Source organism: Tupaia chinensis, unplaced genomic scaffold (genome assembly GCF_000334495.1).
Source record: "Tupaia chinensis unplaced genomic scaffold, TupChi_1.0 Scaffold144346_1, whole genome shotgun sequence".
In the NCBI taxonomy this organism is placed as follows: domain Eukaryota; kingdom Metazoa; phylum Chordata; class Mammalia; order Scandentia; family Tupaiidae; genus Tupaia; species Tupaia belangeri.
The window spans coordinates 2,059,187-2,083,850 of record NW_006204205.1 but is presented as its reverse complement, the minus strand read 5'-3'; the positions used below and the strand labels follow the sequence as shown (position 1 = coordinate 2,083,850).

Here is a 24,664-nt window from a genome sequence, read left to right as displayed (position 1 = left end):
GGAAGTGGCAGATGAGACACTCTAGCAAGTATGAGAATCTATTACCTTTCTCACTAAAACCAAGACAAATAGAAGACAAGTTTATTTCCTGATATTAAAGGGAACCAGAAATCCAGAACTGGTCATGGAGGTCAGCAAATTTCTTTTTTCCCTCTTTTTAAAAACTTTTTGCCAGAGAGCATGTGCAATCATTGAAGAGAGACAGAGAGAGAGGGAGGGCAAGAGAAAGAAAGGGAAAGTGAGAAAGCATCCCCATGGGAGATGGTCACACTGCAACCCCTTCTTCTCTGGTTCTCCTTTCTTTCAGGATTTTGGGCAAGCACACACACACATGCCCCTGCATGTTTCTCAAGCCACTGGGTCCAGGACTCGAACCGTGCAGTCAGCCATGTGGGATCCAGCCGCCTTAACCACCATGCCCAGCAAGTGTTTTCTGTAAAATGTCAAATGATAAATATTTCAGGCTTTTTGGTTAAATATTGTCTTTGTTGTATACATACTTTTTTCTTAAAAATAAAGATTTTATTTTATTCATTATTATTATTTCTTAATTTGACCAGAGAGAGAGAGAGAGAGAGAAAATAACTTAAACCTATCTACGAGAGGGAGGTGTTATCAATGGCAGTGCAGTTTTGTGTTAAGACCTGAAGTACTGGCTCCAGTTAACCATATAAGTAAGAATTCAAAGACAGAATCTAGCAACCCTCTGGTTATTGTAGCAGTGTCTAATGAGCTACAACAGAAACTGCCTTCTCAAGCTAAACAAAGGTACACAAATTTAACCTATTTAATGGTTAAGTGAATAGTCACATCTAAGGCTACAAAAACAAACTATTTACTACTTACTGTATACTTACTTTTTATTGAAAGTATACTGCATTCATCATGGATAGTTTTCTGGGTTTTATCACTTATTTTAATGTTAAATGTTTAAGTATTTTTACATGCAAACAGTGTAAATAGGTTTTTCTACATGGGAACAGTGACTATAAAAGTATGACATCCACATGGGTTAAATGTCTTTAATTGAAATGCCAACAACCTGTCTAGTTACAGTTTTTCAAAAAAAGAAAAAACCCTCAACCAACCACAAACTAGGCAGTAGCTAAGTCTGTAGGCAATACAGTCAAAGCTGACAGGATAAAAACAAAAAACAACTCCTCAGATCCAAATGAGGGAGCCCTACTACATACGGGCTAATCACGACCAGTGGTACTGTACTTAACTCTAGGCGGTTGGAAGACATCCTAATAAGTTCACTCAGAACATTCAAGTAGCCCTTTTCCAGTTTCCAACTCATGAATAAAGATAATTTTTTGTTAAGTCTATTTCAGAAAACTTTTCCAAGTTGCTTTATTTACAATGACAACTTTTAAAAGGTCACCAAAGTTAAATGGACAATCAACTAGGCAGAAATGGCTTTACGAGAAGAGGAAAAGCCCAAAATGCCACTTTTGATAGAGAACCCACAGTTCAGTTTTATTCAGAGCAAAGAAAAAAGAAACTTTCGATCGTACTGGAAGAAACTCAGCCATAGGTTTGTAATCTGTACTCAAACTACACATGCAATAAGGACAATATTCCGCTAATACAACTGATGTGCTGCTGCATTCGTCTACTGTTTGTCTAATATTAACAATTATAAACAGAGCAGTGCAACTAGTATATGGAACAATTCTTAGTGTTACAGTGTCAGGCACAACTTTTCACTTCTCTTCACACCACTGGTTCTCTTTGCGTACCTAGAAGAGACAGGCATAAGGAAGTATTTTAACTTAAGAAATCTTTTCTAAGACTTAGTCTATGAAGTAGGTCAGAAGGACAAGTGAAAAACTAGAAAAATATCAGGTTAAGAGTATACTTCTTGATTCCCTTTGTTTGCTTCCCTAGGTTTTTATTCTGCTCTATTCATATTCTATTTAAAAAAAAAAAAAAAAAGGCAATGGGCAATGACAGCTTCAGTCAGTAAAGTTGACAGAGTGAGCTGAATTAGTTTATTACCATAATTTCAGTTTGTAGCCCTGTCAATAAAGTCAATCTGATTTACTCATTTCCTCCCCATTTGCATAGTTGCTCTGAAGTATGCTAGCATACATTCCACTCTGTTTTTTCTGAAACTGGAAATGTACAAAAGGTGCAAGGTGCCCACATAACTAGTTAACTGCTAATGAATTAATAGTATGAAACAAGTCCCTTGGTTGAAAACTACCTGTTCTTATGCTTATGAAAGAGCAGTATCATGTAAGTATTTAGACTCACAGAGATAGATCACTATGTTTAGGTGACATTAAGATTTCTATTATTCCTCAAGTATCAAGACTCCTTGAAAGGCACTTCTTTTCCTGGTATGTTATAGATTTTATTGGGTCATCAGAAAAGCCATGATGCATTTTTGCACAGAAAACATGTCGTGACTTTTCCAATGACCCAAGAGTCTCTTAAAAAGCATGTGATCAAGGTCAAACTATGTGCTACCTACCTGGGCTTCCTCCTCTTCAGTAAAGTCATTTTTGATATTGAAAGTCTTGCGAATCTCCTCAGGAGTTTTTCCCTTGATCATATTGGCAACAGTCTTGCATGTAACATCAAGCAAACCTTTGATGTCCAAGTAGTTTGCAGCCTGTGAAGTGACAGTCATTTACATTATACTCGATACTTTAAAATCCAAAATTAGTGAATGACAATCCAAACCCGATTAAGCTTAAAAGCTAGCTGATTATAAGAAATTATAAAAGAATAAATCAAAATTTTCTGTCAAAGACACTTTGGTATGTACCCTCCTCTGCTATACCTCTTAACATGAAGTCCTTGTGCTGCCTTAGGAAAACTGTATCAGCTCAAATGTTAAATGGTACGTACGAGCACACACAAATACTGCAAGTCAGGGCTTGGCAAAAATATGTATCCACAGTTAAAAGAATTCAAATATAAGTAGTGTTATGGTTTGAAAGTGTCTGCCCCAAATTCACATGAGTCACTGTGACAGTATAAACATAGTAGAAACTTAATCTGATTATAACAGTAAGAGGTGGAGTCTCTGAGAGATGGTCAAGATTGGATTAAGTCATTAAGGTAGGACCCCGACTGAATTGTGGTAGTTTTTTGAGACACAAAGACACAATCTCTTGCTCTCTCATCGTATGATACACAGTGTCACACCTTGGGATTCTGCGGGGAGTCCCTACCAACAAAAAGATCCCTCATGGTCTTACTGGTGGGAACTCTGTAGTTTTCAAGACGACCCCAGATGAAGTCCCTTGGTCTCAATCCTCAAAACTATGAGCTAAATAAACTTCTATTTTTTTAATTTACCCAGTGTGATACTTTATAAACAGACAGAAAAGTAGACTAAAATAAGCAGTTTAAAGCATTACATTTTCCGGATTTTTCTCACAGAACCAGCTTTTGGCTTCATTGACCATTGTTTTACTGTTTTCTAAGTCACTGGTTTCCAACTTTTCATTATTATTATTATTTTTTAATGAAAAACCATCTAACAAGCACAAGAAAAGGAAACAGAAGTATTTTTGATAGGGTCACACCCTTTATCCTCTACCCCAACCTCCCAACGAGCTAGGATTACAGGTGAGTGCTAGCACCCAGCCTGTTTCTCAGGTTGGTTCAGAATCTAGACCCAGCCTCCCACGTGGCCCTAGCCTCAGGCAGCAGTGCTCTACTGCTTGTATCACGGGAGCTGTGCTTTTTTTTTTTTTAGTGAGACAGACAGATACTGATTTTCCCACAAGTCTCATTATATTATGAACATCCTGCCCCACTCTTCCAGTTAGCTAGGATTATAGACATATGGCCTTGTCTCTGGGATGTTTGAGATTGGGCCAAGAATGTAACCTAGGCCTCACATGTGACCTCTGCCTCCCAAAAGCAGTATCTTAACAGTACATGCCACCATAGCTGAGCCTCTGCTCTGTAATATTCTCATTCTACTGCTTACTTTGGATTTAATTTCATCTTTCCTTTGTTTAAGGTGGATGTTTAGATTACTGATTTGAAACTTACCTTCTTTAATATAGTTACTCCAGCTTCCTTTTGCTAAGTATTAACATAGCATACCTTCTATTCATTAAACCTCAGGATATCTTATATTATAGTGGGTTTTTTATAGACAACATATCCAATTCTTGCTTTCAAAGTCAATCTAACAATCTTTGCCTTTTAAGTGTGGTATCTAACATATACATTTATGAGATTACTGTTAAGTAGATTTAAAATAGCATCTCATATTACATCTGAGTTAAGATAGTATAGCCATTCAATATCAATGAATTTATTCATTCTATAAGATATGTAATGTTAAAAACATACCAGGATAAGCTCAAAAAGTGTTCCTTGGTCAACCTTCAGAAATTCTTGGTCCCAAACAGGAATGTCGTCTGTTCGCTTCTCTTTGTTCTCATCATCTTCAGGAGGAGGAGGGTCATCCTTGTGGTGGGTACACCACTGAATGACCTACAACAACAAAAGTTCATTCCTCTGTGTTATTTTTGAGACACTGAACTTTTTCCACTGTTGGGCAACATTATTCACACACTGGGTTAACAGCTAGCTAAAGACTGACTTGAACAATAAACTAACAGTCAAACTTAAAAATAAAGTTTGGAACCAGCCAATGGCACCATGGATAAGGTGACTGGATCCCACATGACTGACTGTACGGTTCAAGTTCTAAACTTTGATGCCCAAAATCCTGAAAGGAAAAATGGAAAAGGTAAGTTTAGGCATGACTACCACCCATGGTGCAGGGGTGTTTTTTCACTTCCTCTTTACCTCTGTCTCCAGGGAGCACGCACCCCCTTCAGCAAAGTAAAAAAAAAAGAAAAAAGAAAGAAAGGCAAAACAGAGCACTACATTTGATCACATTAAAATTTTCTGTACAGGACCAGCAGATGGCATAATGGTTTCATTGAATCATACATTTAGAAAATGGTTAAAATGGTAAATTTCAGGTTCTGTGTATTTCACTACAAAAAAAAAAGACCGTTAAACTACAAAACATAGATAAACCTTGAAATTATACTACATAAAATAATCCAGACATGAAAGGACAAATATGATTCCATGTTTAAGTACACAGAACAGTCAAATTCACAAAGACAGAAAGTAAAATTGTGGTTACCAGGGGCAAGGGGGATGGGGAAATGAGTTATCATTTAATGGGCTGTTTCAGTTTGGGATAATGAAGAAGTTCTGGAAATGGTAATTTATGATATTTGCATAACACTATGAGTGTACCTAATGCCACTCAATAGTATGTTTTAAAAAAAGGACCAATGCAGTTAGCATAATGGCTATGTTGCTGGACTCCCACGTAGTCAACCGTGGTTCGCATCCCAGACCCAGTGGCTTAAAACTCATGCCGGGCACATGTGCATGCATGCCCAAGATCCTGAGAGGAGAATGGAGGAGAAGGGATTGCAGCGTGGCCATCCCCCTGGTGGGTGATTTCTCCCTTTCTGTCTCTGTCTGGCGAGCACACGCGCCCTATAGCAAAAACCTCTCCCCCCCAACTTCCCCTCAAAAAAGACCGATGACACACATACCTGCTGTGTATAAGTCAGTGGCCTTTGAAAAATCTCCTAAGGGACTGACAGGGGACCAGCAGTTAGTGTAATGGCTATGTCGCTGGACTCCCATGTAGCTGACTGTGGTTCAAGTCCTGGACTCAGCAGCTTAAACTCATGCTGGACACATGTGTATGCATGCCCAAGATCCCAAGAGGAGAATGGAGAAGGGATTGCAGCGTGGCCATCCCCCCTGGACGGTGATTTCTCACTTTCTGTCTGTCTCTCTCTGTCTTTCTGGCAAGTGCACACACCCTATAGCAAAACCTCTCCAAAAAAAGAAAAAAAGAAGGGACAGACAGGAGCTAAAACTTCCATCTCCAAGTCTAACCAGTGTTTACCCCAATATGGAAAAAAGTTGCTGTTTCTTTAGAATAAAGCATCCAATTAATGTGCTTTATTAAGGAGGTATACTCTCGTCTGGAAAACTAAAATCCTATTCAAGATGGGAAACAGATTACACGTAGAAACAAAGTGAGGTGGTCAACAAAAAAAGAAATAAGCCAGAACAATCATATTCTTGAACTCCCTTCAAGACATATTCATTTAGTGGGCAAAAGAAAATTTTCCTTTCTTTACACATTGTTGTGTCTTAGTAACTTAATGCACACTAATACAAAGGACTAGACAACTCTAATATTAATAGGGCCTGGTTAAATACACCAGAACTGGGCCAGCAGACGATGTGGTGGTGAAGGTGCAAGATTCCACTGTCGACTCCATGTTTTGAGTCCCCGCTTGAAAGGTACACTGGATGTATGTGTGTACATGCCCAAAATCCCGAGAAGAGAAAGGAGAATGGATTGTGATGTGGCCATCCCCACTAGGGAGGTGATTTCTCACACTCCCCCCCAACCTTAGCAAGTGCATGCACTCTGTGGAAAAATCTAAAAAGTATGTAATAAACTACAACAAATACCCATACTTATAAAACATTCATAAAGATAAAAAATATTATAAATGTACATAGGCTTATCATTTCATTTGTTACATGGAGAAAAAAAACATACTTTTTTATAGTATCTGTGTAAGAAAATACTGAAAGGATAAACTATTATCTGAGGGAGGGGGAAATCACAGAGGAAAAAAACAGAAAAGAGAACACAGTGTATATACATATATATTCTTTTATTTTGACTTTAGTAATTTGAAAAACACAGATCTAGAAAGGTAGTCATGCTTTAGTTCTTCCAGGGTGAAAAGCAGTGTCTTTATGGAAGGCTATTTAGCAAATTTATCAAAGTTTATATATATAAACTATCCTGTGACCCAGACATTCCACATGTAGACTTCTGTCCTAGAGAAGTGCTTACGTAGGTGTACCACACACAGAAAGTATCTTTTTACTGTCCAATCAATGACAATTGTCAACTGTAATAAGGAAGTAGACAGAATTTTTCTTAGTATATCAGTATTTAGCTTTAAAAACATTCAAGTACCATTCAAATAAGTGTTTCAAAATTTTCTGATTTTAAAGTAATTTTAAGCAGTAAGGTCTACCTAATTCGTTTGTTGAAATACTTGTATTAACCCGTTAATGTTTATTTTAATCAGAACAGACTTAACTGACATCAACTGAAATAATGTCATGTACACCCAAACTGAATCTATACCAGAATAAGTTTAATTGTGGTTTGAGTCTACTTTCAGAAATGTTTAGTCTGAAAAAGGCTAGCTACATTTTCCTGCTTCGGCAGGATTAGAAACATCACACACTAGCCTCAGAAATACTCATCATCTACACAAACAAACAAGAGCATTATATAAAAATTTAAAAGCTAAGTTCATTAAGAAGTCTACATGTGGGACCAGCAGTTTGCATAATGGCTATGTCGCTGAACTCCCATGTAGTCAACCGTGGTTCAGGTCCCGGACCCGGTGGCTTAAACTCACACTGGGCGCATGTGCATGTGTGCCCAAGATCCGGAGAGGAGAATGGAGGAGAAGGGATTGTGGCATGGCCATCCCCTCTAGGGGGTGATTTCTCGCTTTCTGTCTCTCTGTCTCTCTCTTTCCTGTCCAGCGAGTGCACTCGCCCTATAGCAAAAACCTCTCAAAAAAAAAAAAAAAAAAAAAGAAAAAGAAAAAAAGTCTACATGTTCCTACTCCAAAAATTAAACACTTTGAGATCTTACCTTTTTTAATATTGCTGCATTAACATTTGGTAGAGGAACTGGGTCATCATCTCCTTCATCATCCATTCCCAAATCTAAGAAAATCAAAACAGAGTTGCTATTATTTCTTAAATCCATTATATTATTACCAATCAGGTATATTCTCAAACAAGTAACTTGTAAGATGTGCTGTCTGAAGGAATATATAAAGTACCATACTAAAATTAGTTCTCTTAAGACCATTTCAAATTGCTAACAATGGGAGGACCATGAACCATCCAAAACAATGTAACACTGGACCAGCAGATGGCATAGTGGTTGCTGAAATCCCACATGACAGAACATGGTTCAGTCCTGGCCCTAGTGGCTTTAAATTCACACCAGGCGCGTGTGTGTGCATGCCCAAGATCCCAAGAAGAGACTGGAGGATAAAAGACTGACTGCAACATGGACATCCCCCTGGGGATGATTTCTCACTTTCTGTCTCTTTGGCAAGCGCACACACCCCATAGCAAAAAATCTCTTTGAAAAATAAATAAATAAAAATGTTAAAAAAAAAAAAATATTAAGTCAGAAGTAAACAAATACAGGAATGTTACATAAGGAGAGTTTTTAACTAGGAAAGGTGATTTAATAAATAAAACTGAATGATGGGGCAGTCATCTGGGGGGAAAAGATCAATGCTGTACCCTCACTTTATGCTTTGTAATCAATTCTCTAGTAGACTGAATTTAGAGCAGTATCACAATAGAATCTCAGTCTACTCCATCTAAAGCCCAAAGATGTATATGCACATATACACATATAAGCGCATGCGCAGCGCGCACACACACACACACAAAAACGGATCATGCAGCCACTGACACAAAGGTGGCAGGTGACTCTACACATACTGGCATTATCTATCTTAGGATTAAAGCTCCTTTTTCTTCTTTTTTTTTTTTCTTTTCTTTTTTTGGAGAGGTTTTTGCTATAGGGCATGTGCGTTCACCAGACAGACAGACAGAGACAGAGAGACAGAAAGCGAGAAATCACCCCCCAGGGGGGATGGTCACGCCACAGTCCCTTCTCCTCGCAGGATCTTGGGCACACACGCACACGTGCCCGGCGTGAGTTTTAAGCCACCGGGTCCGGGACACGAACCGTGGTCGACTACGTGGGAGTCCAGCGACATAGCCATTACGCTAACTGCTGGTTCCCCTGGCCCCAAGTTTCTAAAAGCTAGGTAAAAAAAGATAAATGTTATCTGAATAAGCATGGAAACATGCTTATATATTTGTTTAAAATACCTTCCAGAGAAATATATAAGGGGGAACCAGCAGTTAGCGTTGATGATAGTATGTCTTGAGAAGTTAAAGAGTTCAAGGACTTTCAACATGTTATCTATGCTAAAGATTTTTAATAAAAATATTTTTTTAAATAAAAAAGATCTGTCCTTCAGTTTTTATACAATAGCTGCCTAACAAAGTTACTAAATAGTTACTAATGACCAAAATTAGAGGCCAAAAGTTACTATGGTGCTGCATGGGTTTGTAGCAGAGTATCAGCAATGTAGACATGCCCAATGCTAAGTCAAACACCTGTGTCTCTAATACATTCCAAATGCTGTTCTAACCAGTGGAAAGTCAGTAATGAGTATGGAAGGGTTGGGAAGGGGGGGAAATGACTGTTACAGTTTTAGAGTTGTGCAGGATCCCTCAATGTTATTTGAGTAAAATCTTGTAGAGGCAAAAACACCTAAAGCAGAAGGTATGGCAAATGTGAAGGCCTGAAAGGAGTGGCTGACATTTTCCAAAAACACTAAGGAATGCAGTATTATAAGATGACAACTGGCAAGGGGGAGAAAGCAGGTAAGATGAAATAATGGTAGCAAGGGAGACAAACAGTAATAGGGCTTTGTATATTTTAGTGTACTGAGAAGAGATAATAGAGAGCAGAGGAGAAAAGGGAAACCTATCATGCAGTTGAGCTGACAATCCAAGCTCAAGACAGTAGCTTGGACAAGCTTTGTAGCTGAGGAGGAGGTAAGAAATGGTCTAATTTTTTTTTAACTTTTTTTTAAAAGAATTATTTTATTAGGGTATAGTGACACCTGCCATATGGCAAGAATTATTTTATTTAACTTTATTATTTACTTATTTAATTTTGACCAGAGAGGCACAGAGCGAGAGAGAAAGGGAAGTGAGAAAGCAAGCCACCAGGTCCGGGACTCAAAACAGCAAGATGACCATGTGGGAGTCCAGCACCCTTAACCAACCAAGCCATTTGCCAGCCCCAAATGGTCTAACACTGTAGTGTTTTGAAGGTAGAGGCAACAGAATTTTCCAGTATAAGGGAAGAAAAGGTGAAAGGAGTTGGAGGTGGGGGAGAGAGAGGGTTTACAGCATGTGAAAGATGGATCTGCCACTGTAGTTGCCATTAATTCATAAAGAGAAGGCTGTTAGAGGAACCAGTATTCCCACTAGGAGTGGGATATCAAGAGCTCTAGTTTCGTAAATCTGATTCATCAGATATCTAAGGGCAAGCATATAAACAAGTCTAGAAATCAAGAAATGAGGACTGTAGGTTAAGTTTGGGGATTGGTATACAGATGGCTTAGGATCAGCCAGTGGTATAGTGGTTAAGGATATGAGATCCCATGTGGCCAGCTGCATGGTTCAAGTCCTGGATCCCACAGCTTGAAAAACATGTCAAGTGTGTATGTAAAGCATGTCCAAAATCCTGAAAGGAGTTTTGCAGCTTTCTCACCAGCCCCCTGTCTCTTTCAAGCAAGTGTACATACTATACCAAAATAAAACTTTAAAAAATTTAGATAGCTTACAATGTTATGAGACTATGACCAAGGGAATGAATGAGTATATATAGAAGTTGTTCAAGGATTACACTCCAGACACCTGTAGGCTTTTAAGATGGAAGACATAAGACTGTGACCAAAGTAAGTTGTAAGTAAAGTATCCTGGAAGTCAAGTGAAGAAGGGAATGATCAAGCGTCAAATGCTGTCAGTAACTCCAGATGAGAACCGAAAACAGACAATATACTTGACAACATGCACGTACTGAGCTTAACAAACAGTTCCAGTGGAATAGTGAAAATATAAGTAGATTCAAAAATAATTCAACTCAGGGCCAGTGGAATAGTGAAGATATGAGTAGATTCAAAAATAATTCAATTCAGGGGTGGTTGAGGCACTGGACTCACACATGGCCAAATGCAGTTCGAGTCATGGCGGCTAGGGTTCTTACTCCCCCTCCCCCCCATGAATTAAAAACATATATGATAATAGGTACCAGCAGTTGCATAATGGCTAGGTCACTGGACTCCCATGTAGTCAACTGTGGTTTGAGTCCCGGACCTGGTGGCTTAAATTTACACCAGGCACATGTGTGTGAGTGCCCAAGATCCCGAGAGGAGAATACAGAAGGGATTGTGGTGTGGCCATCCCCCCTGGGGGGTGATTTCTCACTTTCTGTCTCTGTCTTTCTGGCGAGCACACACACCCTATAGCAAAAACGTCTCAAAGAAATATAAATATATATATAACAATAATAAAGTTAAATAAACCTTTTTTTAAGAAGTGCTTTTAAAAAAAGAATTCAACTCATATTCAACTGTATAGATGGACTCACTCACCTCCACTCTCTTTTCCCCACCAATGCCACCTCTAATCCCATCTCAGCTTCGAATAAAACTATAAAATGACTTGAGCCAGCCCTACAGCGCAGTGGTTAAGTGCTGTGAATTGGGAGTCAGACCCACATGGCTGACCACAGTGCAATTCCAGTTTGAAAACCATGCCAGGTGCATGTGTGTGCATGCCCAAAATCCCAGAAAGGAGGAAGACATGGAAAAGGGATTGTAGAGTGACCAAGCCCCCTGTATAATGCTTTCACTTCCCTCCTCTGTTTCTCTGCTTCTCTCTAGCAATCTACTTGCCCTCTGGCAAAAATGAAAATAAAATTTAATAAGGCTTTTACAGTAGTAGAGGCTTACTTCTCTACCATTTAAACTAAAGATGTACCATGTTTTTTACTTTTACACTAAATATACAAGTAGCAACAGTCATTCCTTTAAGCTATTTAGTTCTAAAGACTGCTGCATGACATCTGTATACTGCTACCACACCCTGAACCTGAACAAATCTGCCAATCCACATACGCACATACCAAGATATTCACTTCTGATTATTCTGTGAATAAAAGGTTTTATTTCGTTTTCCATGTTACATAAAACCCACAACTAGAGACACTACAGATGCAAAATACAGAAAGAAGTTGCCAGATTCAATACTCTAATTGGTAAGAAGCTAGAATCCTACATAGGTCATTGGGTTTTTTCTTTTTTATCTATCTAATTTTTAATTATTATTATTTAATTTGCTATAGGGCATGTGTGCTCACCAGAGACAGAAAGTGAAAGTGAGAAAGCAAGTCTAAGCCTGAGACTTGAACCATGGTCGGCCATGTGGGAGTCCAGCACCCCAACCACCATGCCACCTACTGGCCCCAAGTTATTAATTTTGTTGTTGTTTAAGAGAGATTTTTGCTACAGAGCATGTGCACTCACCAGAGAGACAGAGACAGAAAGTGAGAAATCATCCCCCAGGGGGGATGGCCATGCTGCAATCCCTTCTCCTCCATTCTCCTCTTGGGATATTTGGACATGCACACACATGCCCAGTGTTGAGTCTCAAGTCACCAGGTCCAGGACTTGAACCATGGTCAACTACATAGGAGTCTAGCCACGTAACCATTATGTCATCTGCTGGTTTCCCAAGTCATTGACTTTTAAGCTAAAACCATTCACCTTTGATCCTCAAAGGTATGAAGGGAAAGTGTTATTTAACTGTTGCTACATGTCTCTCAGTCTACTTGTTTCAGTCATCCAAGTTGCCGTTAAAACCCTTCAAGGAGCCCTACGTTCTTAACATTGGCAAATGCTTCTTTGAAGCAGCACAGGAAGATTAGTGTGTCAGGCACTAAAATGAAATAAAGAACGCTTTCATCGCCAAAGCAAGTATTCAGGCAGCAATCTCTGTATCCATTTCTATATCTTCTAGATAAAGCCTTACTCACCTGCCTTTAGGGACACTTGGATTGTTTTCATACTCTTTATTAGTGACCATACCATACTTCTTCAGTCATAGGTAGTTGAACAGTGACTGTGGGATGTACCAAGGGGCTTACAACTTAATGGATGTGATCTATGTAAGTTACCAGATACTGGACTATAAGTGCCACAAGACTGGTATCAATTACCAAAAAGAACGGTATGTTCAGCATTTGTCAGAAAAAATGTAAACACTTAAATAAGTTCTCTAATTTATTAACTATGAATTCCTAAGTGATCAGTCCATAGTATATGAATCTGGTGATCAATCACTCTAGTCACCTAGATATACCTCTTCTTTCATGAATCCCACTTCATTGATTCTCCACTTCTGATGCTATCCTTTTAACACACAAGGTTTACTCCAACCTCATATTCTTTCATAGTTATACTCCTCTAGTTCACCACACAAAGCATTTATTTATGGCTAGCAGTCTACGACTCGGGGCAAAGATCCACATACTCATAGATTGCTATATAGATCTTTTGAAGGGATCTCACAGTTCAAGCTCAGACATTTTCTTTACTCCTCTCAAACCTGTTTTCAGTTATACCAACTACAGTATCAGAATCCTATCCCACCCCAATAACATGAACTAAAATCCTCAATTTTACTTTTTCCTAATACACCCTTATCCATTTTACTTCAGAACAATCTCCCAAAACATCTTAATTACACTAAATATGAAATTATCACCTCACTAATACTATATAGTGCAGTCTCTCCAAAAGCTCAATATATTCCCACAGTACCACTCAGCATGCAATTTTATTGATATGCTAATTACACCATGTGACCATTTGCCTTATTTTGTATCTATCTGGCTTCCATTCTAGTTTATACATTCTTCAAGGGCAAAGAACATGTCTCATTTACCTTCTTTTCACAAGCAAATAGCCAGTGCTTGGTACATTATCTCTCTCTTAAGAATTTATAAGCTGCAGATCTTTCCTACATAAAACCCTCTGACATTTGAGTACCAAAGAACACTCTGAATACTACTTAGTTTGTCTTCCCGTCGGTTTTAGGCACTAATTTGTAGGCCTCCAATACTATTAATGGTCACAAGTCCACCAGTAATACTAAGACAAGATCCACATTAAACAGTAAATGTTTCAGAATCTGTTTCCTTGCCTCACTTTGCTGTGCACACACACATTGCAGCATTTCAGAAAAATGAAGATATAAACAAAAGGGAAAGTTAAACAAAAAACACCTATACAGCTTACAATCTATAGAGCTTATTCTCTCCACTAAAAAAAAGTCTTCTACTTAACTACTTTAAAAGGGATAAGAGGGATACAAAAGTATCCCTCTTCCACAGGCTTTAATTATTATTAGAACTTATGAATCCGAATTTACTTGAAACACTGAGACTTAGAAATCACTTAAATTTTATTAGCTTATGACCTTATCCATTTAATATGGGGAAAAACTCACTAATTCAATGCAGAAAGGATGACCTATTGAAGGATAATATGGGGCCAGCCAGGTGGTATGCTGGTTAAGGCAGCTGGATCCCACATGGCTAACTTTGCAGTTTGAGTCCTGTACCCAGCAGCTAAAGAAACATGCCAGATGCATGTACAAGCACAGCCCAAAAATCCCAAGAGGAGAATGGAGAAGAAAGGGTTACAACATAATCATCTCTCCCCTTCCCCCCCCCAGGGGGGTACTTTCTCAACTTTCCCTCTCAATCACTCTCAGTATCACTTTCCAGCAAGCAGAAGCACCCTATAGCAAATTAAAAGGAAAAACAAAACACAGCTTATATTTTAAAGAAAAAAAAATAAACTTTTACCCTTTCATATTCTTGAATACCTTATGATAGAATATTGCTCATATAGACTTGATATTCATAAATTATCTCAAATTATACACTTCTCATTTCTCACCTCCCCCATTTTCAAATAATCTTACCTTCCAACATGGTCTTGATAGTCACAGATTGTTTGGCAATTTCCACATCAACTTCAAATATCTCTCCATCAGAACTCTGCAACTTAATTGAAGGCATCTAAAAAATGTATATTGAGTATGAAATTTAAGAGATTAGTTCTATAAGACATCTCATAACTACAGTCTGTTAGAAGCCTCTAACCTATCTGTAAAGTTGGAAAGATCTACAGTACATAGTTCCATAACACTGCTAAAAGTAATATGTACAGGTAAAACCACAAATCTTTAAAAAAATGTGTTATGGAGAGGGAGCAGCATGTGGCATGGTGGTTAAGTTACTGGACACTCTGACATGGCCAACCAAGGTTCAAGTCCCAGACCTGGTGGCTTGCACACACACTCTCTCTTTAGTGTTTCTCTCTCTCTGGTCAAATGAAAATAAATAAATGAATGAATAAAAAAATTAAATAATTCTTTAAAAAAACAATTTGTTACAGGATGTGGGTGCATACTACAGTTTGGGGAGGGGCAGGATGGGAAAATACTCCTTAGAAGGACGGTCATTCTATGATTCCTTCTCATCTCAGTATTTTGGGGCATGTACACATGCCTGGCATGTTTTTCAAGCCATCAGGTCTGGGACCAGAACCATGTAGTCAGCCATGTAGGACCCAGCCACTTTAATCACCATGCCACCAGGTGTCACAGCCTACAAGCATTTTCATAAAAAAGTTTTCAAAGTATAAATCCTCTGAATAGAAGCTTTTTAAGGCCTGGGGCCAGGAGGTAGCATGGTGGTTAAGGTGCTAGACTCCCACATGGCCAACCGCAGTTCAAGTCCCAGACTTGGTGGGTTACTTTCTTACTTTCCCTCTGTCTCTTTCTAGTCAACTTTTAAAAATAATACTGATGAATAAAATTTAATTCTTTTTTAAAAGAATAAGTTTTAAGGTCTGCCCTACTGAACTTACAACTAGTATAAATTTAAGAGTTACAGTCTATACTCTTGATGCAAAATACATCTAAGATAAAATATATTTGCTGGAGCAAATAGGTCGCATGGTGGCTGGATGGCTGGACTCCCACATGGCTGACTCGAGTCTTGGACCTGGTGGCTTGCTTTATCACTTTCCCTTTCTCTCTCTGGTCAAAATTAATCATCATCATAAATGAAATTAAATAAATAATTTTTAAATAATTCTTAATATATATACACACACAAATTGGCTGGACCAGCCAGTGTGGCAAAGTGGTTAATGTGGCTGAATCACACATGGCCAATTGTGGTCCAAGTCCTGGATGTGGCAACCTGAAAAACACACCAGACTAAGTACGTGTGTGCCCAAAATTCTCTTTTTTTTTTTTTTGGAGAGGTTTTTGCTATAGGGCGCATGCACTTACCAGACAGACAGAGGGAGATATAGAGACAGAAAGCAAGAAATCACCCCCCGGGGGGAATGGCCACTCTGCAATCCCTTCTCCGTTCTCCTCTCAGGATCTTGGGCACACACGCACGGCGTGAGTTTTAAGCCACTGAGTCCAGGACGCAAACCGTGGTCGACTACATGGGAGTCCAGCGACATAGCCATTACGGTAACTGCTGGTCCCGTGTGCCCAAAATTCTGAGAGAATGGTAGAGAAGGTTTTCCAGCATTGCCACAGTGGTGGTGAGGGAGTGCTTTCTCACTTTCCCTCCCTCCCTCTCCAGCAAATGCACACCCTGTAGCAAATTTGAAAATAACAATATACATATATATCTCCTTTCTGCTCCCACTGAATACTAATTTCATCTAAACATTGGGTTGTTGAGAAACTCAAGAAGCATTTTTGCATAGAAAAACAAAGAAAAATACATTGTGACTTACTTTCCTGCAGACCTACTATTAAGTTAACCCCTATTAAGTTAACCGACAAAACTAACCACCTGCAAACTTGGAGAAGTCAAACCTGAAATAAGCACAGCTACCAAATAAAGTCATTCCCCCACTGAGAGATCTACCAGTGAAAAATGCATTCAGCTTAAGAACACATTGGGTTTGTACATTTATGTCTGAACCAATGCAAGACCAAATACACAAGAGTAAAATGACTGGAGGATAAGCAGATGTCAACACAATTCTATAAACTTAATAAACAACTTAAATTTCAATATTCTTTGTAGCTTTCATTACTAACTGTCCAGGTGTCCAAGTCTGAGATCTTCCTTGCTCCAAAAGTTTATCTGTTAACTTAAATTATGAACCACTAGGGAAAAGACACCTCTTACAGGGAACCAGCAATTAGCATAATGGCTATGTCGCCGGACTCTCACGTAATCGACCGCATAGTCGACCGCGGTTCGCGTCCTGGACCTAGTGGCTTAAAACTCACGCCAGGCGTGTGTGCGTGCGTGCCCAAGATCCCGAGGAGAATGGAGAAGGGATTGTAGCATGACCATCCCCCCTGGGGGGTGATTTCTCGCTGTCTCTCTGTCTCTATCTGGTGAGCGCACGCGCCCTATAGCAAAAACCTCTCCAAAAAAAGAGACACCTCTTACATAAAGAGTTAATTAAGCAATTAACTTCAAATGACTCAATTCCTAGCACCTGGCCAAAAAAGAAACTCTAAAAAGTTCTGGGCCAGATGTGTTGGTGCAAGCAGTGGCATACTAGAAGTGCTGGAAGCCACATGGCTGACCACAGATTCAGTCCGGAGTGACCTGAAACACATTGAATGTACACATGCCCCAAGATCATGACTAGGTAAGAGGTTGAAGGAAGGGGATGAAGGTGTTTCAAGACCCTTTTAAAGTACTTGTTTCTCTTCTGTGCTCTTTTGTAAAATAAATAAAACTTAGGAAAAGAAAAAAAAAAACTTGCCCAGCCTTAGTGGTGCAGCAATATAATGCTCCATGCTGGGACCATACAGGAAGGTCTCAGGTTCATGTGTCAAGAAGTTCATCTTCCTGTGCACACATGGCTGGTGGAGGCCAGGGATTGGATTGCTGGAGGTGCATGTCTCTCTGTCTGCCTCTCATCCCCCACCCATGGAAAAATTAAACAACAAACTTTTCTTAGGAACTTAATACACCTCCAAAGGTTTCTAGGTGTGTTATATTAAAAACACTGTATGGGCCAGCCAGTGACATGGTGGTTAAGGAAGCTGGTTCTTACATGGCTAACTTCGCAGTTTGAATCCTGGACCAGGAGGCATGAAAAACATATAGGACATGTGACTGTGTGCCCAAAATCCTTAAAGGAGGGAGAAATGGAGGAAGGGATTGTGTCAAGACCAACCCCCATGGAGTGTGCTTTCTCACACCGCCCTGCCGGCTCGCCAGTGAGCACACGCACTCATTGGCAATTTTTTAAAAATTATATCGAGAATTTCTTTCATGTCTATGCTCTTTCATGAATAAAGAAAAAAATGTAAACAGAAAGTTTTTAAGCATATTATGATTTTTTCACGAAAGTGTTAAATTTGGCACTTGAAATACTCATTGCATCTATTTTAGGTTCAAAGACTTAAGAACCACTACACATCAGTTAAAATATTCTCTGAACTCTTTTGAGACAATCATCCCCATTCCCTAAGCAGACAAGTTGTTTGGCATAGGAAGCAAAAGGTAAAGCATGTTTTAAAACCAGCCACTGAAGTGTCTTGCTCTCATCCAAGGTTGGAGAGAATCAGATTTCACTTTTTGGTTCACAAACAAGTCTGCTTCTCCATGGTGCTTAGTGCTTGCCAATAATGCAGTTGTCCGGCTCAATAGATAAGGACCAGAGCAGAGGATCCTCCCCTGTGACCAGGCAACAACAAAAGGTATCCCCTAAAGAAAGTATTTTCTTGTGAGCCCAGTTTTTAACTACAAAACATTTTATGTTTTTTTATATATACTCTACAACATGGGAACGAACGTTACACAATCACAAATCTTACAGCTGATAAAATCACTTTAAAAACAGCATTTTGCATTCTTTCTGAGAACTCTTGATAAATACAATAGCAAGATGTGCTTAGTCATAGTCAAATTTGTGACTCTAAAATCGGTATATTAGGTTACTCCTAAGGGAGATGCGATCATATGAAATAGAAGGGAGGCAATCTGTTCATCTGTAATTCAATGCACTTTGTAATCCTAGATTAAATGCTCAAAGAAAACCTTTAGTTATACTGAAATTATGTGCAAAATTCTGACATTAGTAATGAATAAAGTTTTGATTTGACACGCTTTCAAAACTATTTATTTCATCTTTTAATACTCAGAAAATAACCCTCCAAGAGTGGTAAAGAAGTTCTACCACATCATTTAAAATAAAACAAAACAAAACCCTGCGCTTTAAGTGACCCACAATTCTGCCACTTTTCGGACTGCAGGGTGGAAGAGACTGCATTGTTCTGTGACACAGGTTCTATTGTGACGCTCGAATGAGAAATGCATGCCCCCCAAACTCAAATCTCCATTAAAAAGTGAACCAAAGCAGGTGAACATCCTATCCCTTTAAATGACAGACATCTTGAACTAAGTTTCAGAGTCTCTGAGCTCTTAAAAGTCATCGTTATGACGATAGCTGCTATTATAGTAACAACATACAATAATTACTTCAAAGCCTCCAGGACGTGACAGAGGAATATACAGAAATATTCCAAAGGAGCAGGCAATACGAGGCGCCTCGGTGCCAAGGATCGGTAGCTAGTGACGCCAGATACAGGGGAGAAAGGGAAAGGAACCAAGAAGCTAGAGGTCTCGGACTACCAGCGCCACTCGTCCTTCCGACAACAAAAGCCAGACACGGACACACACCCACGCTCACGACAGCCAAGGGACTCCCCCATTCAAAGCCCGGCCGCCACCCCCTCTCGGGTCCCTGGGGTTCAGCTCCAGGCGCGCAGCCGGGCCCCTGCCGCCGAGTTGCGCGCCGGCTGCCGCCCGCCTGGGGCAGAGAAGGCCCAACCCGAGGCTCGGCTCCCATTCTCAGGGCGCCGTGAGGACGCGCGGCCAAGAGGCCTCGCCGAGTCGAGGGCGGAGCGGGTGAACCAGCCCTGACGGCGCCTCCGGACTACCAAGTCGGCAACGGGTTCCAGCCGGCCCGCAGGAAGACCAGGCCCATGTCGCCGCCCCCCTCGGGCAGGCCAAAGTCGCCGTGGTGGCGCCACCCAGCTCACATTCCCGGCGCCAGGGCCCCGTCCAGCTCGGTGGGCAACTACTCACGGTGCCCGGTCTCAGGGAGACGGCTGCCCGGACGCTGACGAGAGCGGAGCAGGGTTAGCAAACAACAGAAAGGAGAACAAGGCCACTCCGGCGGCGCGGCGCGGCGTCAGCCTTTATAGCAGCAGGCGCAGGCGCCGAGGACCCCGGGCTCGTGACGTCACACAGCCGCTGGGCTGGCCGCTGAGATCGCCTGACGGCAGGTCGACGCCGCCGGGGAGGGCGCCGGGCCCCAGGGGGCGGCTGGGGCGGGCGGCTGGGAAGGGGCTTTAGCCTTGCACCCCACCCTCGAAAGCGCGGTGCCTCCTCCTCAAAGTGGGCCCCTGGACGGTCAGCCACCTGCGCGGCTTTGGAGGGTCTTTCAGGCAGAGGCTGCCCTAAGCCGAGCGAATGACCCAATCCTGAAAGGCCTAGAAACAAGTACATGGGTTGTCGGGGTAGGGGTGTGGCGCCGCCGGAGGGTGTGTTTTCCCCTGAGCTGTGAGCGCTGTCGCAACCTGACTCTCCACAGAACTGCACGGGGTGTTCCCTGGTGCCCTACCGTTAGCCCCCTGCCCTTAACAGTGTATGTGGGGACAAGTTCCGAATGATTAAGAGACAGAGCCGGGATTTGAACCTTGCTCTTCAGTGTGGTGGTCTTAACTTTAGTTCCTAGCATGGACTTCTGAAGGGGAGCTCAGACCAAAAACGGCCATCATTGTAGGGACACCCCAGAGAGAAGACTCTATGGAGAAGTGGCTGTTCTTCCCTAACCATGCATTCAGGGAGCCAGCAGGCGACACGGAGGTTGGGTTAAGGCAGCTGGATCCCACCTGGCTTACTAAGCAGTTGGAGGCCCAGACTTGGAGAAACACCAGAGTGCGTGTGCATGTGTTCCCAACATCCTGTGAGGAGAATGGAAGAGGGGATTCCTGCATGGTCACCCCACCCACCACCTGCAGGGGTGATTTCTCAACTTTATTTCTCTCCTGTCCCCAGCCCCTACAGGCCTACATGCCCTATAGCAAAACCTTAAAAACAAGCAAACAACACCGCATTCAGACCCATGATGGGAACTTGGCAGTGAACCAGGTAGCCAAGACCCAGCCTTGGACAGTAGATTTGGATGGGTGCTCCCAGAAGGCTGCGATTGGTTAGAGGGTGAAGCCAAAACTCCAGAAGGAAGTCTGAAAGCACCCACCCCAGTCGGATTGTGCAACTGCCCCAGCCTGCCCTATTCAGCCTAGGGAACATTACCAGCCCCTCCCTAGGAGACTCAGGCGCCTGGCTCACCTAACCAACAGGCATGTGATAGTATTCATGACACCAGAGACACAAAAGACACTTCCACACAGGGCCCCCCAAAGAAACCAGAAACCTACAGCTACTGTGGGATAGGAGGGAGCAGGGAGGTCAAGCAGCTCCTTGGGTTACCAGGTCTTTGTCTACAAGCGGTGGTGTCCAGTGTCTGCCAGGTGCCACAGCAGATGAAAGATGAAAGGCCTGCGGCTCCCAGACTGTTTCTCCGCAGTGCAGCGTTGTGCTCGCAGCCTCAGCTCTAGACCTAGTCAGAGCCCACGGGAGCCTCTCTGCCACCCTGCCCATGGCATATAGGTTGGCTGATAAACTCTTGCTGGACATTCTAAGTGGACCAGGGCAGAGCCAGGTCACACAGCCAGCCTGAGGATCCAGTGTTGACCTGGTACAAAGAAGTTATATGTTTGACCAAATATGTCTGAGAAACCCCAATATTACAATCACCAAGAGATACTTGTTTTTAAAAGTGTAGGTTTCAAGGCCAGCAGGTGGCATGGTGGTTAAGGGTACTGGACTCCCACATGGCTGACTGTGGTTTGAGTCCCAGACCTGGCAGCTTGCTTTCTCACTCTGCCACTGCCCCCACTCTCACTCTGTCCCTCTGTGGTCTAATTAAAATAAATAAATGAGTAAATGAAGTTTAAAAAAAATTTTTTTTTGGAGAGGTTTTTGCTATAGGGCATGTGTACTTGCCAGAAATAGAGAGAGACAGAAAGTGAGAAATCATCCCCCACGGGGGATGGCCACTCCTCAATCCCTTCTCTTCCATTCTCCTCTCAGGATCATGGGCACACACACACACACACACACACACACACACACACACACGGCATGAGTTTAAGCCACTGGGTCTGGGACTTGATCCATAGGAGTCCAGTGACATAGCCATTACCAACTGCTGGTCCCAAATTTAAAAATTCTTTTAAAATAATGGAGACTTCACTTACTTGTGTTGAGTCGTCAGAAAAGTCATGACATATTTTCCTGTGTTTTTCTATGCAAAAATGTGTCATGACTTTGCTGATGACCCATATGCATTATCTTAGGAAAGACACTCAACAAATTGGTCGCCTTTGGAGGGGACTGGATGGCTGGAGGACAGGAGCTGGGGCGATTTTTCACTTTATACCCTTTTTACCTTTTAGATATCGATCCGCATGAATGTATTACATAGTCAAAATTTTGTTTACTCCAGAAAATAAGCCCCAAGAGCAATGTGCAATGCATATTCCCAGATCTACTCTCAATCTAATGAATGAGACTCCCAAGGGACAGGTTAGATTGCCTAATAAACAAGTCCTCCAGGTGATTCGTAAGCCCAGGGTAAATTAAGAAACCTCTGTTCTAGGGTCTCAGTGTTGAAGCACTGCCCAAAAGGCGCAGCAGTGTGTGTTAGAAGTGACTGTTCAGCTTCACACTTCCAGGATCAGTTCTACCTGTATTTAAGTTCTCCACTCAGGAGGATCCACAAGGTAGTTGCGGAGCTATGGGGTTCAGGCTGGGAATGCCTCAACCTACTCTTCCAAAATAACCAGCCTCTGGCCAGAAGGCATAGAGGTTGGGATGGCTGGGTCCTACATGGCCGACTGCACGGTTGATAGAGCCCTTGACCCCGCGACTTGAAAGTCATGCAGTGTTGGGGCCGGCAGGTGGCATAGTGGTTAAGGGCACTGGACTCCCACATGGCTGACTGTGGTTCAAATCCTGGACCAGGTGGCTTTCTCTCTCTTTCTCTCTTTCCCCTTCTCTGGTCAAAATAAAATAAGCAAATAAATAGATAAATAAAGTAAAATAAAATAATTCTTAAAAAAAAAAGAAAAAAAAAGAGAAAGTCATGCAGTGTATGCCTGTTTGTGTGTTTGTGCACACGCGCAAATCCAAAGGGTTCTGGAGGAGAAGGGATTTTGGTGTGGCCTTTTGGGGTGTGTGTGTGTGTGTGTGTATTTCTCACTTTCTCTCTCTGACTCTCTTTGGCAAGCACACGTACCCTATAGCAAAAAAAAAAAAAAATCTTAAAAAAAATTAAGCAAAATCACTAGCCCATGTAGAAAAGAACTGGCCCCCTAAGTGTGGATATGTATGTGGGCGTGAAGGGAGGGTAGTGCCTCTGGCTCCAGAACTGGCCCTGAGGAGGTCGAAGCCTCATCCTTCAATCACTCTACACATCAAGTAATTAAAACCCCTTGTTCTGCAGGACAAGGACACAAAGCCAAAGAAAAGGGACTTTTGCAGTGCCACACAGCCGCTGAAGAACAGAGCTGAGCCTCCAAGTCCCAGCCATGTTCCTGCCATCACAGCAGATACCGAATCTTAGCCTCACCCTCAAGTGCCAGGACCTTTTCTGATTTACAGCTATTCTCAGAATCCGACCTCCAAGAGAGCTAAAGACCCCAGATTCAAACAGCCCAAATGGGAAAATGTTTTTGTAGTGAATTCATTTCCAGGGAGGATCTCCCTTTGTAAATGGAGTGTTCATTGGACCAGCTGATGGTGTAATGGTTACGTTGCTAGACTCTCACATGCTTGACTGTGGTTCATGTCCTGGACCCAGAGGCTTGAAATTCATGGTGGGCACATGTGCGTGTGGGTGGGTGCCCAAAATCTCAAGAGGAGAATGGAGAAGGGATTGCAGTGTGGCCACACACATGCACACACCCCAGTGGGTGATTTCTCACATTCTGTCTCTCTCTGGCGAGTGCACATACCCTATAACAAAAATTCTCTCCAAAAATAAAACAAAAAGAAGAGTGTTCATTGCTATGAAGCATGTAGGAAGGTTCCTGTGAGGAGCAATCCTCTCAGTACATCTAAAACAGGACCTTGCAGCTCAGAATTCAGTTCCCTTTCTCAGGTACCCGTCCATGGGACAGACTCTGGACTCTTGACATGTGTTCCAGCCAGAGGATGGCACATAGCTGAGAAGTAACTCAGTCCTCACAGTCAAAAATCTCTTAGCGCACCCTGCTGCTGTGTTCACTCGAGTCAGACCGACTCTGCCTTGTGATCATGGGTAAGTTACTTCACCTCTCACCTCACCTCCCTCTGTTGAGACTCTGGAAGGTCTGACAATACCAGAGCCACATTGCCAAGACTGCGGTGGGGCAAGGATGGAGCCAGAGAGTGAGCCACCAGAGTAGGTCTCTGGGAGGGGACTCACTCCCACTTACACCCCGCAACCTCTTACTCGAGGCTGGGAGAGATTAGGACCCCCATATAGGTTCGGAGGCTCTCAGAGTGAAGAGTGGTCTGCGGGTAAGGTCTAGTCTTCCATGATACAGGCAAGTAGAACCAGCAGCAGGGGGTGCCTAGGCATAGGGGTCGGGGCAGGGGAGCGTCTCAGGTCCATCCCAATGTGCGAGGATCCCAAGGAGTATCCAAGTATGTCCTGGGGCCCTAGAACAGTCTGGAAGTTGCTGAAAGGGGAGGCAGGTAACCAGGAATGAGATGCTAGGAATGTAGTGGATCACTAAAACAGATGAA

General features: G+C 41.9%; 1 protein-coding gene across 2 annotated transcripts; it reads right to left on the bottom strand.

Moving 5' to 3' along the window:
* Window positions 1–373: 373 nt before the first annotated feature.
* Window positions 374–20,035, bottom strand: SKP1 (S-phase kinase associated protein 1). 2 transcript variants are annotated; one of them, XM_006166858.3, is made up of 6 exons: window positions 19,892–20,035; window positions 14,722–14,818; window positions 7,715–7,788; window positions 4,324–4,467; window positions 2,480–2,620; window positions 374–433 (listed from the first exon to the last, which is right to left on the bottom strand). In XM_006166858.3, the coding sequence occupies exons 2-6, from the start codon at window positions 14,816–14,818 to the stop codon at window positions 407–409; spliced, it is 483 nt and encodes a 160-aa protein (XP_006166920.1). In that variant the 5' UTR covers window positions 19,892–20,035; the 3' UTR covers window positions 374–406. The 2 variants fall into 2 exon arrangements, with proteins under 2 accessions (XP_006166920.1, XP_006166919.1); XM_006166857.3 differs by lacking the exon at window positions 374–433 and adding an exon at window positions 1,009–1,742.
* Window positions 20,036–24,664: the final 4,629 nt, after the last annotated feature.